Source organism: Pneumocystis jirovecii (genome assembly GCF_001477535.1).
Source record: "Pneumocystis jirovecii RU7 chromosome Unknown supercont1.2, whole genome shotgun sequence".
Taxonomy (NCBI): Eukaryota; Fungi; Ascomycota; class Pneumocystomycetes; order Pneumocystales; family Pneumocystaceae; genus Pneumocystis; species Pneumocystis jirovecii.
The window spans coordinates 175,657-191,458 of NW_017264776.1; the positions used below are offsets into that span (position 1 = coordinate 175,657).

Sequence of the window (15,802 nt, forward strand, 5' to 3'; positions counted from 1 at the left end):
TCAAAAATCTTTTGCTTTTATTTCTTTTGAACTTGCAATTAATTCATTAATTGAAGTATATAAATTTTTATCTCTTTGGGATTTTGATATAGAAAGATTTTTTAACCGTATCCAAAATATATCCCAAAGATTACAAGATGCTAATATTATAAATTTAAGTTTTTCAAACTCAAAAGAACAAGGTATTTTATGCAAAATCATTAAATCCTCTATCAAAAAGGCTCTTGAATCTAAAATTAAATTTATATTTCTGAAATCTTGATTTAAAGATAATGCTTGGTTTAATGTATATTGTAGTATTTGAATTATTGAAGGACAACAAGCTAAATATAATGCTTCAAATAGCTTTCCTTTATTAATATTAAGTTCTATTTGATTATTTAATAGCTGCAATATATATAAAACTTTTTTAATACGAATAGTTGTATTCATATAATGTATTTCCTCTGCATAATCTGATTTAGGTGGACGGAATTCTGGCGAAACTACTAAAGCATTAATAATCATGAAATATGTTTCTAGAGATAACTTTAATCCAGACGCTTGAATTTGCAATAATGAATCAATAAGAAGGGAAAATGGAAAGCTGTTATAATTTATAGTATTTGCTTTAATATAAAATTGAAGTATAAGTTCCCAATGAGAAATAGTTGGTGTCCTAGGAAGTGAAGATTTAAAAGAATTATAAAAAAAAGTAGTTTCTGAAAAATATTTTGGAAGCAATTCTTGGAATGCTTCTTCCGAAGATACACTAAGAAGTAAATTAAGATGTGCTTTTATTAAAAAATATGATTGGTCAATTGTATTTAAATTTAATTTTCTAACCAATCTTAAAATTTTATTTAACACAATGATATTCCCTTGTTTTGAAAACTTTTCAAGCAAAAATTCAAAAGTTTGAATTTGATTTAAATTGTTTTTTGAAATTGAAAAATTATTAGAAATATATTTATCACAGTAATTGCAATTTTTTTCATATAAATAGTCTTGAATATCTTGAATTGTATTAAAAAACATTCCTAAAGTATTTGTTGTATATAGTTTTTTTTGAAAAAACTTATGATTTAATATATTTCTTGATTTTCTGAGACTTAATATTAAATCAATGTCTTGATGAATAAATCTTTGCCTTTGTTTTAATAAATAATGATAATTTTTTTTAAAAAAATATAGTATATTTACTTTTTTATTGATATTTTTTTTAAAAAAAGAAATACCATTATCCATATAAGAATTTATATTAATTTGCCAAAGAATATGTGTATTATATAAACAAAAAGGAAATTTAAAAGAAATTTTCTGCAAATTCATTATTTTACTATTTAATTCAAGAAAACCTTCGATATTGAAATAAATATTAATATATCCATTTGTTTTTCTAAAATTATTATACGATATAGTAAAAATCTTGTTTTTTAATTATAAAAATGACATTCTTGCCTTTAAAAAACCTTGAAAGTATTTTAATAAAATTTAAATATTGCATATCTTAAATTCTAAATTTTTTAAATATCAAAAAATAAATTCTTTATCTTTTAGAATCTAATTTTTTATTATATTTTTGATTTATGTTTTTAAAATCTTTATTATACTTTTGGTTTGATAAAAGTAATAATCATACTTGTAAATTAAATCAGTAAAAAAAACTTAGGACTTTTAATTCCTTATTAAATTTTCTAAAATAAAAAAAATATTTAAAACTTTTGATTCTTTTTAAAATATAATATTTATCACAAACTGTAAATTTAAATATTTAAACCCTGTTTTATATTTTTTAACAATAATTGTTAATATTTTCCACGTGATATTTAAGTCTTAATTATAAATAAAATATTATATATAAATTTTATATAATTTTTTTTAAAAGATAGATGAATGATTTAGACGCTCCTTATCTTAAAAATTTTATTTTTGATTCAATTTTAAATGAAGGTTTTCTTATTTCAACAAAAATATATCAAAATAACTATATTAGATCCAAGATTGAAATATATTGTTTTACTTGGTTATATATTTAACAAAAAGGCGTTATTAATGATTGAGAAAACAGCCTTTGATCCTTTTGATATAAGTTTTTTTATTGGAGAAAACGGATTACATTTGAACTTAATTGGGAAAAACGATGTATATCACCTATTTTCAGCAACAATAGCTGAACATAGTAAAGAAAAAGCTCAGTTTAAGGTTACTCTAATTTATCCTGCTTCTGAAACAGTATAAAACTATTTCATACATTAACAACATAATAATACATACAGCATATCAAGAAGTATTCTAAACAATCTAAATTTAGAATTGAAGAAACCCCGGAAATATATGAACTCTATGTCAAACCATATATACAAACAATGAAAGGACCTAAGATCCAATGGTAGTTTCAACTATTGGTTTAATTTTTGTTTTAATATATTTAGGGTATATAATATATTAGACCATCTAGCTGAACAAGAACATATTCTTTTTAAAGATCCTGATACAACAAACGGATTTGTTGTACTACCAGATTTGTAAAGCATTAATTTATAATCATTAATTTTATTCATTTTTAGAAAATGGGATAGAAAAACTATTTCTGCACTTTATTATATTGCTATTATTAATCGACAAGATATTTCATCTTTAAGAGACCTGAGAAAAGAACATATTCCTCTTCTTCTTCATATAAAGCAATCAGCATTAGATAGCATTCTTCAGAAACATCCAGAACTGCGTAGAAATCAACTAAAATTATTTATTCATTGTTCGTTTCCTTCTATTTATCATTTTATTAACCATTGTCCATAGACCAACCTTCTTATTATCATTTTCATGTTCATATTGCACATATTGATTGTGATACAGGTGATGGAATGGATATTGGCAAAGCTTATTTACTAGAAGAAATAATTGATCAGCTCGAAAAAATGCCAAATGAAATTACATTTTCTCACCGAACATTTACTTATTTTCTTGGTGAAAAAAGTGATCTTTGGGTCAATGTATTTTCAAAAATACAAAATAATTAATATATTTACATATCTTTATTAAAATATACTAAACTACTTGATCTTTTTACAAAAATATTAATTTTTGGCTTTTCATAAAAACATGTCTTAATTCATTCAAACTTTTCCAAAGCAATATAGCTCTGCTTTCAATATAAATTTTATATATTTTTTAAATTATACTTATTTATCTCATCGATATGTCTGCGGACAAATGGAACTTCATCCAAACATACCTGGTTATCAGCCTCAAGAAAAATATATAGAACCAGGAATTCCACAAGATATTTCAGAAGCATTGCAACATTCTCCACTTGCATCGGTTGTCAGTGTAGAACCTTGTAAGCTTAAGTATTTTACACAAAAACTAACATGATTAAGTATTACAGACAATCCCACAATTGAGAGTAAATTCCAACATTGATTCGGTGCTACGTCTTTCAGATGAAGAAATTCATGCATCCCGTGTTTTAATTAGCAGTTGGAATAGCTTTGATCTTAATAAAAACAAAGAAATATTATCACCTACTTTGAAAGAAATTACAAGTTTATTAAAAGAAATGCCAATGAAAAAATGGTATATTATTATAAAATATAGGCCTATAAGTGAGGAATATTTAGGTCATTTAAAATGCAAGAGAGAACAGATAACTTTGAAACACAATATCAAGATTATTATGCAGAACCATCAAAATTAGGAGCATTTGCACGTACATTAGTTGATCAATGCACTGTTGACGTAAAATGTGAGCTAAAAAGCACATATATGCGATAGTTTAATAACTTTTTACATTTAGACCCATCTCCAGTAACACCGACACAGCATATATTACAAAAAAAAACATCTTCAGTGGAAGAGCAAAGTTTCAGAAAAAAAATAGAGATTCCTATAGATTTTCGTACAAAAACGCCTGAAAAATATCCTACAGATATGCTATTGACACATCCATGGACACCACAATCGAATACAATACCACATACACCTACATCTAAAAATAGTAAGCGCCAAATACCTTCTTCTGGAAGAAGTATACATAAATCAAAACGATTCGTTAATATTTTTGATGATGAAGAATATTCAAATGCACTTAATGACCAATTAAAGGGAGAGAGAGCAATTGAGCAACTACAAAATGTAATTCAATTTATTTTTGAAGCAGAAGATGCAATGGTACCTGATACATCCCGCTTTGAGGCGCAGGATTTATATACATCATGTTGGATTGATCAAACGGTGCCTTTTGATGCACTTTGTTTGAATATGGAAATCCTCGCTAAATTAGATACTGCTATCCGAAAAGTTTGTTCAATGCATTTAATGAGTAGTTTACCAGTTGATATGCTTTCTCGCTTGATAAAAATATGTTCACGATCTATTAATGAATCAGAGTTAATAACTTTAACAAAACAGTCGTTTGAGACAAACTCATATGAAAAAAACTTATCTTTAATTACGAAAATAGGATCATCAATTTACTCTTTAATTATATTAATGAAAATACTAACTTCAGAGCAATTGAGCAAACAGGTTAGATTTTTATTTGGATATTTTTTATCTCATATAAATAGCTATATTCTGAAGATATCTTAATTGAAATGGCTCATTTTTTAAAATCAACGCTAGATAATGTCATATACGTTTTAGCTGATAGTAATAGGACCTTTTTTATATTTTTATTCTTACTTTTTCTAGTTGAACTTTCAAAAGAATCAAGTTTATTAAAATTTAAGAAATCTATGAATATGATATTGTATAATGTTACAGACATTATAGAATATTTTGGTCATTTAATTAATTTGATTGAGATACCTGATAGTGTAATTACACGTCTTGAATTTCTTTGCATTCCTGCTATATTTATTGAAAACTTAACTCTAACTAAAGATCATTTATTTAATAATCAAGGATTAGAAGCCTTAAAAGTAGCTTCTATGAATATAATTCAGAAGGTTCTTTTTAAATATGCAATACTTTTATCTAATAACTATAGATTTATACGAGATACCCAGATCAACGTATGTTTATATTAGATGAAATTTTAACTAGTCTTATTAAATTACCAATAAATAAACAGCAAGCTCGTCGTTATAAGTTAGTTGATGGTAAATCTATACAACTAGTTTCTGCTTTAATTATGAAATTAATACAATCATGTGCTAACTCATATAAAACCAATAAAGAGATAAATATATATCAGTTTTTAGAAAAAGATATTGATCATATAAAAAATGAGTTTGAGAGCGATTTGAGTACTAAGTTCAGTTCCTCTGAATTATTAGAAACGGTAGCTTATTTATTTATTTTTTTTTTAATTTTATTAATTTAAAAAGGTTTTGAATACAAGCTCTCAATACATGGATTCAGTTACAATAATTGCTAATCATGTTATATCTTTTTTATTGTCTAGAGCTACAAAGATATCAAAAGATAATAATTTTTCGCATAAAATATTATTAGATATTTTTATAGAAGATCTTCTTTCTGTATTACCATTACCTTCATGGCCATCTTGCGAACTTCTTTTAAAACTTACAGTTACTAAACTTGTTAGTTTATTTATAAAATATTTTATTATATAATAATTTATTATAGTTAAATTACATAGATAATGATAAAGAATGTTTTCAGACAAAAGGATTATCTCTTGATCTTTTGGGAAATATTGCTTCAAAAATTCGCTTTTTTTCTCAAATTTCTATGCAATTTGTTAATTCTTTATCAAAAGATAATGTTCTCAGCAAATTTTCATTAATATTACAGATAGGAAATTTTTCTTTTGAAAAATTAGAAGATTTAGAAAACATTTTTCAATTGCATTTATTAATTCTAAAATCTTTTGAATTTCAAAATAGCGAAGAATCTAAAGATCATGTAACAAGTTATTTTATTATTTAAATAATTCTTATTTTATTTAGAATATGATACAATATTCATGGCTAAGATGGATATATTTTATTAAGTCTTTAAAGCAAAAATATATATCTCAAAGTGACTTTACTTTTTCTAATGATCATGCATCTAAAATCCTTAAATTGGTATATTTTATAAACATTTTAGATGATAAAACATAGTAAGAATTTTTAAATATTATAAATTATCTTTAATTTAAATAGTAATGGAAGCGATTTCTTCCTTGATAAAATTTTTGAATTATATATTTTATATTTATCTATTTATTCTTTATATCAACTATTTGATGCTATTTTATCTAGAATTTTACGATGTCTTGATAATAATCAAGTATCTATAAGAACTAAGGCTCTTCGTTCTTTAGGACTAATTGTCAATAATGATTTCAGTATTCTTTCTAATATTAAGGTTAGACAGCATGTTACAGCACGTATTGCAGATATATCATCTCAAGTTCGTGAAGTTGCTATTGATCTTGTAGGAAAATATGCTATTTCTCAAAAAGAAATAGGGCAACAATATTATTCTGTCCTTAGCGAACGCATAGCAGTAAAAAGTATTTTTTTGTATTCATATTTTAATATGATTAAGGATACTGGTCTTAATGTTCGTAAAAGAGTAATTAAATTTTTAAAGGATTTTTATGTAATATCTGATAATCGAGAAATACAAATAGATATTGGAAGAAAATTAATTCAACGTTTATGTGATGAAGAAGATACTATTAAAGTATAAGATAATTTTTATAAGGTTTATTTTTAATAGTATTAGGATCTTTCAGCAAAAACTATTGAAGAGATATGGTTTTCTACACAAAATGATTTAAATGAGGAAAATATAGCTTCAATAAAATATAAAAAAGCTCAAATCACAAAAATATCAATTTTTCAAGATGTAATAGAAAACCTTCGAGATGAAGATAGATATTTATTTAAAATATTTCTTCGAAAAATATCAGCATCAAAAAATATAAATCCTTCAAATTCAGTATTTCTATCATTTATAAATTTGATGTTTGATATGCTTTTAGACTATCATCAAAATCAAGATACGGTAATTTAATAATTTTTAAATTAAATAATAATTTCATAACAGAAAATGCTTGAAAAATGCCTTAATACTATTATAATTTTTTCGGAGGCTTGTCCAAAATTATTTTCAAGTAGTCAGTTAATAAATATTCAGCCATATTTGAATGGATTAAAATCTTCTCAAGAACAAATTATATTTTTTTATACAGTTATTATTTATCGTAATGTTTTACCTCATATTTCCTCTATTCCAAAAAAAGTTATGATTAACATACAAAAAATACTTCTTTCTCAATTAACGAAACTTCCAGCCAAAGTAATCCTTTAAAAATACTTATAATAATTTTTTATAATATTTCTATAGATTTTGAACGAAGTTGTACCATGTCTTTCAATTATAGCTAATTTACTTGGTGACTATGAACGTGTTGGCAAAATAATGTTATCTTGTATAAAAGCAATTGAGCCCTATAAGACAATGTTACAAGATAAAAGAGAAATTAATGATGATAAAAAGTTGATTTTACTTTTACTTCTCCTTGGTCTTTTTGGACGATATTGTAACTTTGATAAACATTATGAATTTTTTAGTGTTTCCTTAAACTTAAAAACAGATACTTCAGTTGCAAAATTTTTAATCGATACTATATCAATATTTTTTTCTTTATCATCAAATATTCATATATCAATTCAAAAAGTTGCTTTACATAGTATAGGTAAATATTTTTTTTTTTATTAATTTAATATTTAAAATAGGAACTATTTGTATTGCACATTCCAAATTCTTTTTATATGATGAAAATTTAAAAATTATGAATCAAGTTCTTGAAGGTAAATCAATTGAGCTTCAAAATACTCTTCTTTCTATATTTTATGATTTTCTTTCTATTGAAGAAAAGGAATGTAGATATGCTTTTGAAAATGAAAAAAACACTCAATTATTAGAAAGTAAATCTATTGATATAAACATCACAGAAAATATGAAAAAAATTGAAAATGATGGGTAATTTTTAGTATTTTGTGAGCATAATATTCGATTAACTCTATAATTAGTATAAGCATATCATTAATGCAAAGATATCTATCTCAAATTCTTGAAATTTCTATGAATGAAGATGCAAAACTATCAATTGTTGCAATTAAAATTTTAGAAATTATTATTACTAATGGTATTGCAAATCCTAGAACAGTATGTTAAATATAATTTCTATTACAACTATTAAAATATAAAGTGCATTCCTGTTATTGTTGCTTTGGAAATTTCCTCTAATAAATTAATTAGAGATATTGCTATAAAAATACATTTGGAAATACATGAAAAACATGAATCTTTAGTTGAAGGATGTTATATTGATAGTGTTAAAATGGCATTTCAATACCAAACTCGTATAAAACATCTAAATTCAGGTAATTTTGTTTTTTTATTCATAATTTATTTACACCTAAGATGATAATTCTGAATGTTTGCTTATTTTCTTATATAATATCATTAAACAAAATCGACAAGGCCGTAAAAAGTTTTTAATTGGGTTAACAAAAATTTTAGATATTGATATGTCACAAATTAATTTACACAATAATGAAGATATTTCTTTTTCAAAGTTTTTAATTCAGAATTTAGCGTCCTTTGAATACAGTACTATAGAAGAAGTACAATGTATTATTTATACTACTAACAGAATTTTATCAACAACAGGAATGTCTCTCTATCAACAAATTGAAATGAAAGAATTTAAATTTGAAGATCATGATATTATTAGAATTACAATAGCATCTGCTCAAATGTTGGCATTAGTTTTATTAAAAAAATATTTAAAGGAAAGCTATGGATTAACAGAACAAAAATGTCGATTTTTTGACCCTAATAGACTCGGGAATTCAAAAGATAATAAACCTGCTAATAAATTACTTAATATATCACTAAATTTAGATCTAATATCGAATATTACTAATTCTACAATAACTAAAAATCTTTCAGAAAAAATTATACAAAGTGTAAGTAAAATGTTGTCTTTATTCTTTATTAAAGTGTTAAGTTTTATGATATAATTTCAAATGATGATGTTAATTATATGGAGTTTATGGAAACAAGTGATGAACACAATCAAATAGAAAATGAAAATAAAAATGGAATAGAAATTTCTGATAAAGAAAATGAAATAATTAATTCTGTGAAAATAAAAAAAAACAAAGTTTCTAAAAGAAAAACTAAATTATCCAAAAATAGCATATTAAAAAAAAAGCATAAGCATAATATAAGTACTAGTAGCGAATGAAATATTAATGTATATATTATATTTATAAGCAAATGGTATATTAATGATTTTTAAACTATATCATGCAAATTTTATAGGTTATTTATAACAATAAATTATATTAATGAAATACAGGTGCAAGAGCACATAAACTAAATTGAATATCTTTTTTTCTTTCATAAATATATTTTTTAATAATTTGTATAGTTTGATTTCCTAATAAATCCTCATTTAAAATACCATGATCAATAGGTCCTAAAGGATTACGACCGTCAAGTTCATAAAGATGACCATTTTTAGATGATTTTACAAAACAAATATAATGAAAAATAGTATTCTCGTATAAATTTGGGGAAGTTTTTCCTTGAGAAGCAAATTCTACTTTTGAGAAATTATAAAATGCAAATATGTTATTCTTACTGGTATGAATAATTTTAAGTTGTGAAAAAGATTCAATAAACTTTGAACGAGAATCTATGTTTAAATTTTCTGTTTCGTTTAATATATTTTGAAGTAAACTATCAGGAACTAATAGATTAAATTAATTCAAATATTATCAAAGTTATTGAGTACGTATAAAATCCCTAGCACCACCATTGGTTGAAGCATGAAGCAAAGCAATTGTTCCACATGAATTTTTAATGGTTTGTTTATACCAAAGAATATTTTGATCATTTTTAATCAATGTTGCACCTGATTTTTTGAAATCTTTATCTTCATTTGAAATTATCATAGGAAAAACAAAAAGAAGAGAATAAACAGGTCTTGGAATAACAGAAAGAATATCTTCATTATCTAGGGAATAAACATCATGAAATCCTAAATTTTTATTTATTCCCAACTCCCAAAGATATTCTGTAAGTATAGAAGGGTTACCTAGATATTTTTAAATATTTTTTCCGGAAAAAAAAAAACAGTATACATTCAATAGGAATCCAAGAAGACTGTTTAAATAAAACATTAGTTTTATTTTCAAATATTTAGTATTTTTACCTTTTTTTCTGTCATCAAAAATGCTAAAATTAAAAAATATAATTTTTTCTCAAAAAATATATTCTTTTTCAAAAAAAATAAATAATACTTATATTATAAAATCGATTAATATTGTTGTTTTTATTTCAAAAACACTTTTTAATACCATAAATTAAAGATATAATGTAGTCACGTGACTTCCAGTAATATCGACAGACACCAACAACATGAAGAACAATGGATCATTTAAATCAAGCGATTGTGTGCAATGATACACAAGAAAAAAGCCTAATACACAATGTAAATAAGTTTATTTCTGTTTCTGACCTTGAAATTCAAAAAAACATACAAACATCTATTGATATTTTATTTCAAGCGCTGGAAAAATATAGGTGAATGTTTTTACTAAGAAAATAGTATTTTAATATCTTTTAATAGTTTTGATGGAATATCTGTATCTTTTAATGGAGGAAAAGATGCTCTTGTTACATTGATCTTATATCTTTACGCAGTTTATAGATATTCTGCTCAAAAAAAAATAGTTTTGAAAAAAATACCAGCAATTTATATTCGTGACCCATATTCTTTCCCTGAAATAGAGTATTTTGTAAAGAAATGTTCTGATGATTATATTCTGGATCTTGTTTGTAAGCCACCACCTATGAAAGATGCGTTAAAAGATTATTTAAAAGATCATTTGAAAATTAAAGCTATTCTGGTTGGTGCAAGACGCAATGATCCCGGATGTGATATGTTGGATTATTTTAATCCTGCAGACCCAGGATGGCCTTCCTGTATAAGAATTCATCCAATTATTAACTGGCGTTATTCTGTAATATGGAAGGTAAACATAGTAAATACATATTCCACCATTGATAAATAACGGCAGTTTTTAAGAGACCTTAATATAAAATACTGTGTATTATATGATAGAGGGTTTCTGTTAATAGTTATTTCGATCTATACTGATTAATTTATTTTATAGATATACGTCTATTGGTAATATTCATGATACTTTTCGTAATCCTGAACTTTATATAAACCAAAACAAATTTAGACCAGCATATGAATTGAAGGATGATAAAAAAGAACGTTTGGGTCGAAAAAAGATGTAAAAGAGCCGTTAAATATATCATAATCAAAAAAGTATTTTTTGAAATATTCATACATGTTCTGTTAGATTTATAAAAAAAACAATATATATTGAACATTAGGTACGTTTTTAAAAGAAAAAAGTTACTTTTTCTAATGGATTTTAATTAATGTTTCTTTTTAGGAGGTCGTGCATTCTTTAATCTTCTTTTTTCTTTAAGCTGCCTATTTCTTCTAATTTCCAAAGCACTTTTTAATTCACTCTTTACATTAATATTTGCATAACCTTTTTCTATAGCTCTTTTGATACGTTTTTCTTTTTTCTTATAATCATCACGATATTTATCTGGAGTTTTTGGAGCTTGGAGTTTATTATGTTTATATCTTCTTCCACTTATGTTTGTATGTGAATTTTTAGGTATTGCGTAACTTTTACAGTTTTCTATTTCTCCCACTTTTTGTTGTGTTACTTTTTTAGAATTTTTCCAGATTGCATATCTAATTATATTAATATGCAATTCAATGAGATTATATAACTACCTTCCTGTTTTATAAGTTGCTGGAATTTTTACCCCACTTTCTCCTTTAATCATTTTTAATTCTTTTTTGGACCCATCATGATCATCCATTCTACTTACAAGCTTTCTCTTTTTAAAACTCCATCGAACACCATTTGCACGAGTTCCTGTTTGAGTAGGATTTTTATCATCACCCATAATATCAAAGACTGCGTTATTTGCTTCTTTTTCAAAGGAATAATCTGATTTATTAATATCATAAGCATGTTCTCGCATAGATGAAATGGATGTATAATGAGACATATAATTCTCTTCATCTTTATAATTTTTTTTATTTATCATATTTTTTTGTATTTCAGATTTAAAATTTAGATTATTTATTGCAAAGTTATTTGTATTTTTTATAAAATAATTTGATTTATCTGAATTTATTTTTTTATTAAATAAAGAGCTGATTGAATTTAATTCATTAACTTTATTTTTAGACACTTTAATTTTTTTTAAACGTTCATATATTATTCCTAGTGCATTATTATTTTTAAAACTTTTTGAACAGTCAAGAACGGTTTCATGAGGAGAATATCCAGAAATTTTAGCTAATAAAGCTTCTCTTGCAATGTCATTTTCATGGACATGCTCAACTATAAAATTAATAATTTTTTATAGTAATTATATATATACCCAATAATGGATTAACATGAGACCATTCAGAACTTTTTATAAGTTCTTTTGCACGTCTATTGCTTTCTGTACTTGCATTGCCTGCTGTTTTCGAATATAAAATTTCACCTTTTTGCATAACTTTTTTAAGTGAAGAACATTCATTATCTTCTTTTAATACATGTGCAATCCATTCACAATAATATTCAAGTTTTTCTCGTATAAATGTTCCTAAAACTATATTTTGAACATAATCTGGGTTTCGGTCATTAGAAGATATTATTTTTCTTCCCAAAAATATCTGTAATTCGATTAAATATGGAACATCTTCTGTTTTAACAAGTGAATACGCCCAGCCTTTTTGTCCAGCTCGTGCAGTTCGTCCAACACGATGAACAAATGTTTTAGGCTTAGAAGGAAAATCATAATTAATCACATTTGATAGAAGAGGTATATCAATTCCACGTGCAGCAATATCCGTTACTACTAAAAGAGTTGTTTTACCTGCTCTAAAAGATGCTATTTGATTTCTTCGAGCGACTTGATCTAAAGATCCATAAATATAAGAAACTAAATATCCAGAAAATGAAAGTAATTTTGCTAAATATTCTACATGATGTCTTGTAGAAACAAAAATAATAGTTGAGTATGGTAACAATGCCTCATGATTATGTGTAGAACTTTTTTCTTCATTTGTTTTTTTTGAATTAAAATCAGTAACTTGCTGTGTTCCTCGAGGAACCTTAATAACTTCATGAAGAAGGTAAAATAAACCCGCTTCTTTCTCTGATGATTTTATTGAAAAAAAGGCTGACTGTAAATCATCAGAAATCATTGATTCAACATTAAGTCTGATTAAAACAGGATTTTGAAGACCAGCTTTTGCGAATTCTACTAAAGATTTTGGAAGCGTTGCAGAAAAAAGAGAGGACTGTCGTGATACTGGAAGATAGCGAAGAATTTCAGATAACTGTTCAGAAAAACCCATTTCAAATAATCTGTATTCAATCAATAAATTTTTTTTGTACTTATTTTTGAAACCTATCTGCTTCATCAAAAACAATATATTCAATTGTTCTGAGATCAAGATCCATTTCTACTTTTAAATGTAAAAACCGACCCGGAGTAGCAACAATTCTAAAATAATTCAGATGACAATTATCTAAATAGATTATTTATACATATCAGGGTTTATTGACATAATTTCAAATTGTTCTTCAAGGCTTTCACCGCCTACTAAAAGTATATGCTTTAAGTTTGTTCCTTTTTTCAGTTCTTTAACAACTTTAAAAGTTTGAAGAGCAAGCTCTCTATTAGGTGATAGAATTAGAGCTCTAGAACCAACCTTTATTTTTTAGCTAAATTTAAACATATGATACTTCTAAGATACTTTGGCTTGATGCATTTTTAATCGTTCAATCATTGGAATTACAAATGCAGCAGTTTTTCCTGACCCTGTTCTTGCCATTGCAACTACGTCCATTCCATTTAATAAAAGAGGAATTGTTTTTCTTTGTATTGGTGTAGGAATTTTAAAACCTTTATATTTAATGGCTTTAAGTATAGTTAAGGATAATCCTACTGAATTAATATAGATATAGATAACATAAATATCTAATACCCATTGTTTTGAATCTGCTTGAGTTAATTTTACGTTGTTTTTCATTTGTTATATCCTTTTTTATGGAAATACTATCTAATTCTTCTGACAAGTTTTCTGGTAAAAAAAGACCATCATTCTCTTCAAAATTATTAAAAAAAAGAATTTAAGAGAAATAGAAAACCATAATCATCATCTTCATCTGCACTTTTATTATTTAAAGGCGGATCATGTTGTATCATCAGTGGTAATGATAAGGAAAATCTTAGATCGAAAAAGTGCGAAAGCCTCTAATAAAATAAAACAATAAAAAGAAAAATAAATACATAAAAATATAGTTAAATTTTTCTAAGATAATATATTCTTTGCATATTATATAAATAAAATATCAAAAGTGCTATACTTGAATTGTACTTTTTACCTAAAACAATGAAGAAAATACAAGAAGGAATAAAACTTACATGTTCATCATCAATAGTTGTATATAATAAGCCATCACTTGTTAGTTCTTCAATTGCTTGCTCTATGTTTCCCCCACCTATAGCCTTGGAAAGTTGGTGAATGTTGACGCCTTCATTAGTATCAGGAGCAGCATGGACAGCCGCCATCACTTTTTGAAGATAAGGAGAAAGATTATGGAGAGCAATTTGAGCATTCAAGGCGCCCTTCATACTTATAGAATCCTGAAAATCATAATGTGACATGTTGCCATCAACAGAAGTATGATTTTTTGAAAAAACACCATTCTGAAGAGGTCCTCTTGTAAAATATAAATGAATTGCAATCGCTTCTAAAAAATGATATTGAACTTCATTTAAATCTGTTATCAAACGAATATGATGTGCACCAATGTGCCGCTTATTGTTAAACGCTTTTAATTGCCCAATAACTCGAACATATGTATCTGGACTGGATAAAAAAATTAAATAAAATAGGTCTAGTCAATTAACATACACAATATCTGTATTTTTTTTAGGATTGTCATCCATAATGGCCTCCATTTCTAGCCATTGTTTAACTTCAATTAAACCTGTTCCATCTTCCATGCGATATGTAATGTTAGTCGATTGAATAGAAATATTACGCACAACTGCAACAAAACTAAGCTATTTCATTGAACGAGCATCAAAAACATATATCAAAAATACCTGACCAATTTCCACTCCATCAATCTTAAATTCTGCATCAGGATGCTGCTGAGATGCCTCAAGAATTTGTTTAATTGTAACAGGACGAAGTGTATTTCCACTTGAACGCTAATAATTAGAAATTGCATCAAAGAAGATCGACCAAAATACCTTAACAGACGACTGGTTCAATTCCCCAACGCCTTGACTCCCATAATTCCCCCCAAGAAATCCTCCATCTCCTTGTGTATTCTGTAATCCATATGATGTTGCATATGGGTTATAACTTGTTAGATCACCGTAATCTGTATGTTTTGTTAAAGAAAAAAGTATAACTGTAAAATCTGCTTTCCATTCATTCTAATTATCTTCTATATAAGACTTTCTAAAAAAATTATAAGCAATTCAATCCCAAATTTTCTTTCAAATTTTTTCTTATTATTTTTTTAAATTTAAAGACAAAAAAAAGGATTTAGATATACCTTATATCAAGAAAAAAACAAGGAAAGTGATTTAAACCCGTTTATTTGAAAATATGAAAAAAAAATATTAATTAAATGTATTTTTTTTAGAAAATTATTTTTCAGAGATCTTAAGAAATATCGATTTCTAATACAAATTCTAAAAAGTTGATAAAAAAACTAAGACCTGT

General features: G+C 25.4%; 7 protein-coding genes across 7 annotated transcripts; 3 read left to right on the forward strand and 4 right to left on the reverse strand.

Moving 5' to 3' along the window:
- Positions 1-1,017, reverse strand: T551_00404 (uncharacterized protein; the record flags this gene model as incomplete). Its single annotated transcript, XM_018372671.1, has 1 exon — positions 1-1,017. The coding sequence occupies one exon, from the start codon at positions 1,015-1,017 to the stop codon at positions 1-3; it is 1,017 nt and encodes a 338-aa protein (XP_018231005.1).
- An 854-nt stretch (positions 1,018-1,871) lies between these two features.
- Positions 1,872-3,005, forward strand: T551_00405 (uncharacterized protein; the record flags this gene model as incomplete). The annotated part of the gene is made up of 6 exons (XM_018372672.1): positions 1,872-1,932; positions 1,976-2,214; positions 2,259-2,371; positions 2,415-2,507; positions 2,550-2,740; positions 2,785-3,005. The coding sequence occupies 6 exons, from the start codon at positions 1,872-1,874 to the stop codon at positions 3,003-3,005; spliced, it is 918 nt and encodes a 305-aa protein (XP_018231006.1).
- A 193-nt stretch (positions 3,006-3,198) lies between these two features.
- T551_00406 (uncharacterized protein) lies at positions 3,199-9,202 on the forward strand (the record flags this gene model as incomplete). Its single annotated transcript, XM_018372673.1, has 19 exons — positions 3,199-3,325; positions 3,366-3,561; positions 3,606-3,730; positions 3,782-4,512; positions 4,554-4,635; positions 4,678-4,934; positions 4,976-5,269; positions 5,316-5,531; positions 5,578-5,856; positions 5,901-6,055; positions 6,099-6,624; positions 6,667-6,948; positions 6,991-7,242; positions 7,291-7,642; positions 7,683-7,929; positions 7,980-8,115; positions 8,159-8,333; positions 8,374-8,921; positions 8,963-9,202. 19 exons carry the CDS (start codon positions 3,199-3,201, stop codon positions 9,200-9,202), a joined length of 5,220 nt encoding a protein of 1,739 aa, XP_018231007.1.
- A 100-nt stretch (positions 9,203-9,302) lies between these two features.
- On the reverse strand, positions 9,303-10,189 carry T551_00407 (uncharacterized protein; the record flags this gene model as incomplete). The annotated part of the gene is made up of 4 exons (XM_018372674.1): positions 9,303-9,709; positions 9,755-10,057; positions 10,104-10,125; positions 10,175-10,189. The coding sequence occupies 4 exons, from the start codon at positions 10,187-10,189 to the stop codon at positions 9,303-9,305; spliced, it is 747 nt and encodes a 248-aa protein (XP_018231008.1).
- A 201-nt stretch (positions 10,190-10,390) lies between these two features.
- Positions 10,391-11,268, forward strand: T551_00408 (FMN adenylyltransferase; the record flags this gene model as incomplete). Its single annotated transcript, XM_018372675.1, has 4 exons — positions 10,391-10,545; positions 10,592-10,997; positions 11,043-11,089; positions 11,139-11,268. The coding sequence occupies 4 exons, from the start codon at positions 10,391-10,393 to the stop codon at positions 11,266-11,268; spliced, it is 738 nt and encodes a 245-aa protein (XP_018231009.1).
- A 144-nt stretch (positions 11,269-11,412) lies between these two features.
- Positions 11,413-14,313, reverse strand: T551_05051 (uncharacterized protein; the record flags this gene model as incomplete). The annotated part of the gene is made up of 8 exons (XM_018376020.1): positions 14,208-14,313; positions 14,045-14,164; positions 13,814-14,001; positions 13,605-13,768; positions 13,465-13,560; positions 12,445-13,421; positions 11,786-12,404; positions 11,413-11,743 (listed from the first exon to the last, which is right to left on the reverse strand). The coding sequence occupies exons 1-8, from the start codon at positions 14,263-14,265 to the stop codon at positions 11,413-11,415; spliced, it is 2,553 nt and encodes an 850-aa protein (XP_018231010.1). The 5' UTR covers positions 14,266-14,313.
- Positions 14,314-14,420: 107 nt separating this feature from the next.
- Positions 14,421-15,505, reverse strand: T551_05052 (uncharacterized protein; the record flags this gene model as incomplete). Its single annotated transcript, XM_018376021.1, has 6 exons — positions 14,421-14,444; positions 14,485-14,932; positions 14,978-15,129; positions 15,172-15,279; positions 15,322-15,455; positions 15,487-15,505. 6 exons carry the CDS (start codon positions 15,503-15,505, stop codon positions 14,421-14,423), a joined length of 885 nt encoding a protein of 294 aa, XP_018231011.1.
- Between the last annotated feature and the right edge of the window lie 297 nt (positions 15,506-15,802).